We start from the raw sequence: 12,081 nt of genomic DNA, 5'->3' as shown, positions 1-12,081 counted from the left end.
TGGGAAGCCCTTACACATCCTCCATACAGTCCTAATCTCTCCCTAGACAGTTATCATATTTTTGGAGCCCACAAAAGCATTAACCATTTTTTCTGAAAGTGGGATAAATGTGTTAATGGCTGGCTATGATGTCTAATTTTGAAATAATAAACAAATTACTTAATTTTTTTCTCATATGTCTCATTTTCATTTGACTGCCCTATATATATATATATAAAGCCTTTATTTTGATTCAGTTTTTCTTAATCTATGACATTCATTTCGCTTGTGGATGGAAAGTTCACCAGTATGCCATGTTAATTGAGTGAAAAGCCATCAAACCAAGTGGAGAAACTTGAAAGCAAGTACCAGCAGTAAGGGTGCATCGCCGTTCTCATGACCACATTTTGTTCCAAACCTCTTTCAACACACAGCAGTATGTCTACCAATACTAAACTTTTCGCATTTATCAGTCTTATGTGTGGTATCATACAGCCTCTCAGAATGAATTTTGCCATGTGTTTTTTTGAAACCTTGGATCAGACATAAATGTTTGTGTCGTGCACATAGCTGTCTTATCGTACATATATTATCCATTGTTGATTCCTGTGTTTTGTTTAGGAAACAAATTTTTATTTGTGGGTAAGTGACCACCTCTCCCTCCTTGATAGTTATTTTTGAAAGGAATTTGATTTCGCATGGGTAACATGAGGATATGTGACTCATAAGGCACTTCTCCCAGAGGGTTTGCAATTAAATTGAACAGCAGAACTATAAAAATAATTTTAGGCTGGCTACACATTGATGATAAATACTGTACATATTTACATAATCCATAATTTAGTTATCTAAATTAAGAAGTTATCTCTAAGTAAACCCCTTGCAATGTACTAACCAGAGTAAATACAACATTTACTGAAGCAGGGAATGAATCCGTATTATTTGTAATGCACATTAAGTTGAAGTAAATTATTGAATGAAATTCTTTACACAGAATTTATCACTTATTTAATGTCTCCTATCTTGCAGTGCGATTATTGAAAAGAGCTACTATGAAAATAGTACAAAGCAATCCTCATGCTACATAACAATGAACTGGAATGTGCATGTGAATAAGAAACACATACTTAATATGCTGTTCCAACAATGAACATGCAGTGGACCTTGCCATCAACAGTTTGTCATTTTCTTTCATCATAAATTTCAATACACATACAAAAGAAACAGAATACTAGATGTAATGTAATCAGATAGATAAAAATCTACTATTTATCCAATTCCTTTATACTCTCAGAATACTGTTTGTTCTATACACAAAATTCTATGCATTATTTTCAGGCTTATGGACCATCTGGCAGGCCTCTTCCATCATGGTTGTTGTTTGACAAGTTAAGAGGACAATTTGAGGGAGTGCCCAGTATTGAAGATGCTGGAGAGTACTACATCACAGTGAAAGCACTTGGGCAGCAGCCTGAGAATACAGCCAAAGATGTCTTTTCGATAGAAGTTATACCAAGTAATGTTGCAGCAGAAGCAATAGCTGTTGATAACTCTCTACCAATTAGTCCACACCATAAGGTATTTTTTTAATTTTGTTACTTTTTTAATGGAAAACATTATTTTCTGTAGTGATATAAGATTATGCTATCCTGTATAGCAAAAATTTGTTGATAAAGCTGTGTATTGTGTCTGAATTGCATGTCTGACTAACTGAAAAACTTTTAAACATATTCTAAGAAATGGAAGAAACTGATGGCAGTACACTACATTTCAGGATTTCATAGGTCCTATAATTTCTCTTTGTAAGAATTATTGTGAGAACTGAAACTGAAGGAAAAAAGAGTTCATATTTTATCCATACAATATTCGATAAGGTACTTTTGTGGGAACAACGAGAGATTCCCTTTAGTTTCCTTAAATTATACCTTTGGCAATCCCGTTATAGTACTCGATGTAATATTCATTTCGTCTGAGAAAAAAACCTGGGCATTATAAGCAAGGTAAATTTCTATGCTAATGTTGTTACTTTACATGATGTTTGGGATTTATACACGTTCATTAAATTTTCAGGTAAAATGTGATCGAGGTGAAGACCCCACTTTTTTAACTATTGCTTTAGATGTAAAATACGACAGTTTGAAGCCATCACAACGAATTTCTGCTATTAAGAATCTTTCAGGATTTTTAGGCCTTCACCATGTAAGTCAAATTTTAGTACATAATTTGTTCGTCATACATGTTACAACATATTACCTCTATTGATAATCATTTTGTCACCTTGCATCTATTATTACTTAAAATAGTGAATGAGCTATTAATTTGAGTGTTTGTGTAATTGTTTTAGTTTGTAAATGACTAATTAATGTTATGGTTCCCATAACTGATCTGCAATATTTTTGTAACAGAGTTTATTTCACCTCGAGCCACATAATACTCAGGAAGACTTACTAAGTGAAAGTATCGTGCTGGCTGGACCAGGAAATTTAAAGCAGAGATCGAATAGGCACTCATCAGCTGTAAGATGGCAGGTAATATGAATCATTCATACACAAATTTCTAACAGACTGGCCATAGCACAGCATTAGCTGTTAGTAATTATTTGTGTGAGAAGAGTTTATTTCCTGAGATCTTTGTAGCCACTTTTCTTTATTTATATTTGTATCTAACAAGAAATGACTGTTTTAATCTACATACATAATAATCACTACTTACAGAACAGCTACTATTTTTCTCAGTATTTGTCAAAAGTAACAACCAGTGAAAACGTTCAGTAAGATCCAATTACCTCAGGTGGTATAGACATAGAACCGATAGCAGATATTTGGACAGATTACAAAGGTAATATAATTTGCACATAAACATCTGGCTCACTTAGAGTTGGTTACAAAAGAAAATTTTGGTGCTAAGAAGGAAATACTTTTTGCTTGAAAATTTAGAGAGATTTTGCAGAAAAATCAATGATTAACATATATTGAAAGCTAATACCATAGATAATAAATGTTTTGCAATATTCATGCTGTGTTTGAAAGTCTCTACTAAGACAGCTGAGAAAAATTCTTATGGAAACTAGAAGAAAGGATACACATATTTGGAATCACAATATTTTGTATCAGAATTTTCTTTAATTCTGTGGATTGCTTGTAATCAAAATTGAAGCAGAGTACAAAGCAGTATGGTATTTGAAAGCCTCAGCAATGTCAAAGGAGAGTCAAAAAGCTTTCTTACAATTAAGAAATAAAACCAGGTGCATTTACAAGTAGCAAATACATAAAAAAATACCATGCAAATGCCATAAAATGTTGTGAAACGTACTCTGCACAGAAATTGAGTTAGTGGAGTCCAAATTGTCATCATAGCAGATGACCCAAGCAATGATCCCTTCAGCTTTAACATAATTCACTAATAAATATTCTTAATGTTCATGGTCAGAAGAACTCTCTTTTGTCAGTGTCATTTACTGTGGCAACAATACATTTCCAGACACATGTTCATAGGACCTTATTTCCTCCATCTGCCCCTGCAGTTTGTTGGTTTTATTAATGTTCACCCTGTATAAGCAGAGCAGAGGTGACTGGGAATCTTTCTAGCACTGAACCAGGCTGTAAATGGGAAAATCTGCTGACATAAATGATTGTGACAAAAGAGGAGATCATTATGGCCTAGCACCTAGGAACAAGCATTTTGGAAGTGGCTGAGTATGCAACAAGGTGTTGGACATCAACATCTAATTACAGCACCTGAAGGTTGGAAACATGCCCACTTTGCAAAGATGGATACAAAGTGAAATGTGGCAGATCTGTTAACAGTCCAATATTGGTGCACTCCGTATGTTTTTTGGAAGTAGCTTAATATACATTGGAACTGTTTACTAGTGCAATAAACTCATTGGGAACCTGGGATACACTGGTCAGCACAAATTGCTGGACATAGGACTGTGTGTTCCCACATTGACTCAAACGATGTCATCAAATATGATCGCAGTGGCCACAGGAACATCAAAATTGGACACTGGATCAATGAAAATATGGTACCTGGTCAGGTGAATCATCTTTTTGATACGCCAGGTCGAACAGTCGTGTCCAGAAACGACAACATCCAGGCCCACAGCTGCTTAAAAAATACACCACATAGACACAGGCCAGTCAGGATGGTACTACACTAAGGGGACAATGATAATAAATTTGTGCTGATGTCTTACTCATCAAGTTTGCTGCTTCATCTGAACCTGATGGAATACATTTTGGATGCTATTGGTTTTCAGTTCTATGCCCACAAACCACTAGCCCATAATTTATGAGAATTATGAGAGCTATGCACAGACATCTGGTGCTAAATACCCCAAGAAACCTTCCAGGGACTTGGCAGATCTATGCCATACAGAACCACTGCTGATTGCTTTCTACAGGTGCAGCAACACACTAAAAAGCCTGTGGTCATGATGATTCGGCTCACCAGTATACCTTAATAAAGCAATCTTTAACAAGTTACCATCTGACATAATGCATTAAACAAAGAATTCCAACTCAGTTGTAATTAAAAGACTACTTTAGACTACTAGAAACTACGTGAATATCTGCATTCTGGAACACTATGCCCATGAATTACATTTTGTTGGGTTTCATTGAGTTTATTGCAAAATTAAAACAAGGCTAGTTACAAAGATGATTTCAGTCAACCATGCTCCATAAGTGTCAGTTTTTGTATGAAAAATACATATATCATATCCAGAAAATTAGTAACAATGTATATTAAGGTTTTTCTATTAAACATTCTGAATGCCTGCTCATGTAACATTTAATTGTATGTATTTGATTCTTACCATGTTCTGCTGTGTGTAATGTTTTTCTGTGATATGTGGTCATAAAGGCATGTCAGAATTCCACTGAGATACTGTGTAATAATTCTTATTGGTCAGTATACTCAGCCACTTTACCTGTGTTCAAGATGACCAAAATATAAATCTCTCTGCAGCTATCCTGATCTATGATGTCCACAGTTTCCCTAAAAAACTTCAGTTTGCCAATGAATATTGAACCCTAAACTCCATTCCTCCTGCTTCTGAAATGTGGATACATGTATTTTTTGGGGGAATTGTGCCCCTAAATGAATACTGGGAAAGGTATACAGCTTAAATTGTATAATATGTGATGGTAGAATAAATCACACATCAAGAGGCATTCTCCTGTTAGTAAAATTTCATAGCATATTTGCACCCAACTGCAAACTGTAAAAATTGTAACAAACCCAATGAAGCTTGTCTCTCTGAGGGGCACAGACAGTGTGATTAGCTACTATTTGGTTGTGCATAAGACTTGGTTGAGTACATTCGTGAGCAGCTGAAGTACGCAACTGGTTAGCACCAGGTAAATCCAATTTCATCTTGATTCTACCATTTTCTTGTGATTTTACTAAACACAAAAAGTGTAGAGCAACCATGCTGATATGTGTTGACTTAACTACCACCCACAAGATTTATTGGAGATGAGGCCCATTGTACCTTATGGCATCCCATATGTGCTCAGTAGGATTTCAATCATGTGACCTGGGAGGCCAGTCTATGCTTGAAGAATCCAGTGGCATTCTTCCTGTTTCCATGCCTGTCAGTGTGCATTGTGACGTACAGTGTCAGAGGAACATACAAGGCATGTTCAATAAGTAATGCAACTTTTTTTTTTTTTTTTTTTTTTTTTTTTTTTTTTTTTTTTTTTTTTTTTTTTTTTTTTTTTCCTTCTGGTTCTGAAAGCAGATTGGTTTCAATCAGAATTCCAATACACCATACTATTCCCCTCTCTTTTCGTCGCAAAATCCTATTTGTTCAACATAATCTCTGTTCAATGCAACAGCCTTAAACAGCTTTACTGGGAGGGCGTGTATGCCCACATGGTACATTTTACTGGTCGATGTCAGAGTCAACATCTTGCTGCATCAATAATCTGCCCTTCACCTATATATTGCCTCCCTTGGAATGTGTCCTCCATTGGGCCAAACAGATAGGAGGAGGAAGGCATGACATCCAAGCTGTAGGGAGGATGAGGAATAACAGGCCAATGAAGTTTTGTGAGTGGATGCACAGACTTGTGTGAGACCTTATGCTGTCATGGAGAAGGAAAATGTCCAGAATGAGATTTTCACCCTGCAGCGGAGTGTGCACTGATATGAAACTTCCTGGCAGATTAAAACTGTGTGCCAGACCGAGACTTGGGGCTTTGCCTTTCGCGGGTAAGTGCTCTACCAACTGAGCTACCCAAGCATGACTCACGCCCCATCCTCACAGCTTTACTTCTGCCAGTATCTCGTCTCCTACCTTCCAAACTTTACAGAAGCTCTCCTGCGATAGCACTTGCCCATGAAAGGCAAAGCCCCGAGTTCGAGTCTCGGTCCGGCACACAGTTTTAATCTGCCAGGAAGTTTCATATCAGCGCACACTCCGCTGCAGAGTGAAAAACTCATTCTGGAAACATCCCCCAGGCTGTGGCTAAGCCATGTCTCCGCAATATCCTTTCTTTCAGGAATGCTAGTTCTGCAAAGTTCCCAGGAGAGATTCTGTAAAGTTTGGAAGGTAGGAGACGAGATACTGGCAGAAGTAAAGCTGTGAGGACGGGGCATGAGTCATGCTTGGCTAGCTCAGTTGGTAGAGCACTTGCCCCCGAAAGGCAAAGCCCTGAGTTTGTGTTTCGGTCCGGCACACAGTTTTAATCTGCCAGGAAGTTTCGAGGAAAAGGTCATTTGCATTTTTGTGATTATGAACATGATGATGTGGTTTCTTCAATTACCTGAGGGTGGCACAACATACAGCAGAGTTTATTGTTGCACCATGAGGAAGGACATCAAACAACCCCTTCAGAGTCCCAGAAGAGTGTCGTCATGACAGTGTCTGAGGATGTGGCTTTGAACTTTTTCTTCAGAGGAGAGGTGTTGTGGCATCACTCTACGGATTGCCATTTTTTTCCAGTTGTTCCATCACTTGTGATGATGTTGACAAAAAATTGTCACAATATCCTCCACACAGATGGCCCTTCATTGTTCTTTATGATCTCCTGTTAGGTGATGATGAACCCAGAGGACACACACATTTGAGTATCCCAGCTGGTGAATAAGTGTGTCAGCTCTACCAACAGAGATGTCCAGTTTTCCAGTGAAGTGTTTCATTGGGATACATTGATCACCTCGAATGAGTGCGTCAGCATGTTCCACTGTTAGAGTAGTCACAGAATTGTGCAGTCGCCTGGCATGTGGGAGAGCACATAGGTTTGTGCAACATTGTTGCTTTGGCGGCACTTTGCCCAACAACTCACCATGCTTTTGTTCCATTCCAGGTCTCTGTAGATATTCTGCAAGTGCCTAAGAATATCTGTGATGCTCTGGTTTCCCTCCAAAAGAAACTTTGTGACGTCTCTCTGCTTGGAATGCACTACCAGTACCAGCACAATTTTGAAGGCTACATATAGCACTGCCATCTGTTGGAACTTAGTGAAACTACAGGGGCTGCAGCATGAGTATTCCACAATAAATTCTGCATTTTTCAACTGAAATTGACTGAGATAAAAATATGTTGCATTAATTATTGAAAACTCCTTGTATTTAGGGCAGCAGCTTCTGTAAACCATAATGGGAACATGGTTCCCAACAGTTGCTTTCCAGTTGTTGTCCACCATTGAATTATCACTGTGTTGGATGGCAGATGTCATTGTTAATGCAAGTTTATGTACCGTCTCACGTTGTGACCTGTAAGACAATGCTAAAAGAAAAATGATGGTGACTCAAAGGTTAGTTTGTACTTCGCAACCATTTCAGTAAGTGGTGTTACGAGTTTTTTACCAAGTTGGAAAAAGTACAGTATCATTTAATTTGCATTTTGCTTTTTGGTGAGAAAACTGGTGATAGGAAAAGTGAAGTTGGATGATATTTATGTTGACCATTCACTATCAGTGAGAGTGAGTACAGTTATATATTAGTTCCATGAATGTAAATGTGGTCAAGCCATTTTTAATGAGGACGGCCCAGAACTCGTGAAAAATTTGATTACCAAAGAAATAATTTTAAAAAAGGCCATTCCTGATCATTAAACAAAAGTGCAGAGACTACAGGTGTGTTGGCAGGAAAAGCAATCAATATTTTAAATGATAAATTGTCGTAAAAAAAATTGTAGGCCCAATGGCTGTTGTGATGGTTGATGGTGGACAGGGGTGCAGCTTTCAATTTTGAATGTATGTTTATAGTAATTTAGGCAATATCTGAAAGACTTTTTGCCCAGGTTATCACCTTGGATGCGACCTAGTTTAATTTTACCTCATAATCCAAGAAACAATCAAAATGAAGGGTTGCTGTGGTGTAATTGGTCCCGTCCCCCAGAAGAGTTATTGTGACAGTTTCTGGGATGTGAAGGGTGAAGTCGTCGTAGGGGTCTTAGAAACAGGAAAAACTATCTCTGGACATCACTATAGACCAATTTGACTAGAAACTGAAGGAAACATGGCTCCATTTGTTAAAGGAAAAAAATGCTTGTTTCACTACTGTGGGGCTCCAATGCATTTAGAGTTGTTACTCCTGCACAGCCCCTATTCACCTAAGCTGGCTTCTCATTACAAAACATGAAGATAAGGCTCACAGATATAAAATTATACTCAAACGAAGAGGTCATTGTTTAGATAGAGGTGTATTTTAGAGAGCTTGCTATTTTTAAGAATGATTAAGAAATGGCCAGGATGTTCGAAATAGCATATATCCCAAAAAGGAAACTATATTGAAAAATAAATGTTTTTTAAAAAATGGTATCTACATTCCTAATGTACTTCTGAAACAACAATATACATTGAATACAGTGCAGGAGAGACCCTTTCCTAGTTCATATTCACCAAGAGTCTTATGCACATTGAATAGGCTTGCAAGACTAGGAAAGACTGGAAGACACTTCTGATTCTCAAAAGGAATAACTGCACAGAACTGCACACTAATACCCTTCATATGCTTCTGTTGAAAGACATGAGAAGATATCCTAAGCAAGAACACAGTGACATTTATGGAGGAAAAGAGGCTTTTTTCAAAAAAACTGCATGGTTTTAGAGAAATCACTTGCCAGTCACATACATTACATAATGTCTTACAAATAGTGTGTTCAGGTGCAAAGGTAGCTCTCACCTTCAATAAATTTTCAAATAGCAATGTAATCTCTGTATTACTGTTGACTGTGAACTAAGTTATTATTATAGATATAGATATACGAATGACCGCAAAAATTTTTGACTTAGATAACCCAGTAGATTACACTAGATAACAAATATTTAATAGAATTAAAGATACTGCTTATATTATAAACAAATAAAATGATTTGTTAGATAGGGTCAGTAGCATTCTTTCTGTTCACAATGCTTTTGTGTGCAAGAAAACATTTTCCTTAGGCAAGAAAACATTTTCCTTAGGTGAGAGGAAAAAATACACGCAGAATGGCTTTGACAGTACCGTATTTCTACTTAATATGCACTCCATCTTCAGGCCACGAGTGGCCTACCGGGACCATCCGACCGCCATATCATCCTCAGAGGAGGATGCGGATAGGAGGGGTGTGGGGTCAGCACACCGTTCTCCCAGTCGTTATGATGGTATTCTTGACCAAAGTCACTACTATTCGGTCGAGTAGCTCCTCAATTGGCATCACGAGGCTGAGTGCACCCCGAAAAATGGCAACAGCGGATGACGGCGGCCTGGATGGTCACCCATCATTTCTACTTAATATACACAATGAAAATGCCTTTCAAATAAAAATAAAAGCAAAATATGTATTGCTATGAACAAGCGTGAGAACCAGATCATAACAGTCCACAAGATTAGTGGTAAAGATGTGGAGCTCACGACATCATTTAAATATCTGTGGGTTCACTGGCATGTAATTGTGTCTTTGTCATTTTAATTTTACATGGAAGTAAGGCTGTCATCTTCTGGTTTGGTACATTTGTAGCCTACTTAATTTTTCCAGGCCAACCATCTCACAATGTTCAAAACAGCTGCTAAGAATTTCTGTAATTTTATGCTTCAAATGAGCAGGATACATGTACTGTCATAAGTTTAGTAGATTGTAAACCAAGAGTTGTAGCAGCATTTCTTTTAGAAATAGGACCGGCGCTATTTTAGGTCCTATTTATAAAATAGGCCACTTATGTGCAAGACCACATCACACACACTGATAGACTATAAGCCCCGTCTGTCGACTTCCCTTGACGAAATGTGTGTTCCATGAGTAAATACTTACTACATTTAGGATGTCAAATCAAACACCTTTCAGCCATCTAATTTCCAAACTGTTATTTTATTTGGCTACCAGTTTTGGTGATTTACTATGCCATCTTCAGGCCCCCTGACTGACATGTGGGAAGATTCCAACCTCAGTTCCAGTCAAAACAGGGATCAGCATTCAACTACTGGCATCTGTAGGTTTCTGTTTGATACAGTGATCACTTCAACCATGATCTGCCAAGATGATGATGGTTGAAGTGATTGCTTATCAAGCAGAAATCTATAGATACCGGTATTTGAATGCTGGCCCTATTTTGACTGGAACTGAGGTTGAAATCTTCCTACACATTGGTCAGGGGGGCCTGAAGATGGCGTAGTAAATCGCCAAAACTGGTAGCCAAATAAAATAACAGTTTGGAAATTAGACAGCTGAATGGTTTTTGATCCAACGTTCTGTACTGAACAGTTAAGTCCCGTAACCATCTCTGAAAAGATGGACATGCACCAGAAAATGTGGATAATACAAAATGGTAACCAGTAAGAGCTATATCTTGGACATGCAATCTACATATCAATACAAGACAGCTTGAACATCCTGCCCGAATCACATGCCACAAAATTTAATAATTCACCAGATTTACATTGGTCAACTTTAACAAATGGTTGCAGGTACCCGTTTTTGTAAGGACCAGTAGTACATGTTGTGAAGATTCACATGCTATTGGTACATAGTGCCTCACCTATGAAAAACGTCCTGGCAGTTGGTATCTGCACCCATTTGTTCAATTTGTCACTATGAAATTTGCAGTGAAATATGAAATTTTGTGGCATGCAATACTAGAGGACAATCTAATGTTCAACCTGTTTTGTACAGACATGCAGACGTATGTCCATTGTATATTCCCATTGACTACCATTCTGTACTATCCACTTTTCCTAGTGTTTGACCTATTTTTAATAACTTTACAATGATGGGACACACATTTGACATTGTCAGGATGTCTGTCAGTGCCCAGACACTACTGCATACATAATACAACACTTACAGGCAATGAACGTTATCCAGGGTGTCCCATTTATCTTGACCACCCTAAATAACTGTTTGTCCAGATGCAAAGTACAAAATGTTTCAAGCAAATGTTCTCTAGCCGTCAAGGGGACATCAATCAGCATGATTGAATTCATTGTAGCTTTGTTTTTTAGAAAGATATGAACAGCGGTATGACTTTTTTAAATGGCACCCTGTATTTTTTATTCAGTAATTCATTTCCTCTCCAAAAGAGCTGTTCAAAAATGTCTCACAGTGTACCATTCACTGAAACACAACATTTTTAATTACATAAAACAACATTGACGTTCAGGTACTCGGGGTAATGGAACACTCTCACGTGCTGACGTTGACAGAGGACAAATGTAAACATAAGTAGAATGCACACCCTTCATTCCGTCAACCATTGTCAGTTGAAGAGTTGTGTGAGTAGAATGTACACCAATGAAGAGAATGTAGAAATGCTACTCATCTGTGGGGAACGTAAGTTAGCAGAACAGTAATTGCAATACTGTTTTCTTATGTATGAGTACATTTAGTACAGTAGTTTAGCCCTTTTAAATACTGTTATGTAGAGTTATCATACACATACAGTAAAGGCTGTCCTTCCTGCATATTGCATTGACATAACGTTTCTTTTATTGTTGTTGTTGTTGAATGTAGGTGGAATGCTACGCAGGTAGCGGAACTGTGCAGTTAGCAATATCCTGACAAGAACCCACCTTCCTGACAGATGTTTTCTCGTCTTGTTGCAACCCACAACAACGGAGTCATCATAGCACTCGCACAGACGAAGCTACCGAAGTTAATGTTCCCGCTTCCGT

General features: G+C 37.8%; 1 protein-coding gene across 1 annotated transcript in view; it reads left to right on the top strand.

Annotated features, from left to right (window-relative positions):
* The window catches only part of LOC124615585 (dystroglycan 1), a 136,671-nt gene that overhangs the window by 98,548 nt on the left and 26,042 nt on the right, over window positions 1-12,081 (top strand). The window contains exons 3-5 of the mRNA XM_047143571.1: window positions 1,318-1,557; window positions 2,050-2,178; window positions 2,385-2,507. Of these exons, the coding sequence (XP_046999527.1) occupies window positions 1,318-1,557; window positions 2,050-2,178; window positions 2,385-2,507 (492 nt within the window). The remainder of the gene's footprint in view (window positions 1-1,317; window positions 1,558-2,049; window positions 2,179-2,384; window positions 2,508-12,081) is intronic.

Source organism: Schistocerca americana, chromosome 5 (genome assembly GCF_021461395.2).
Source record: "Schistocerca americana isolate TAMUIC-IGC-003095 chromosome 5, iqSchAmer2.1, whole genome shotgun sequence".
NCBI lineage: Eukaryota > Metazoa > Arthropoda > Insecta > Orthoptera > Acrididae > Schistocerca > Schistocerca americana.
This window is presented reverse-complemented; position numbering and strand designations above follow the sequence as displayed.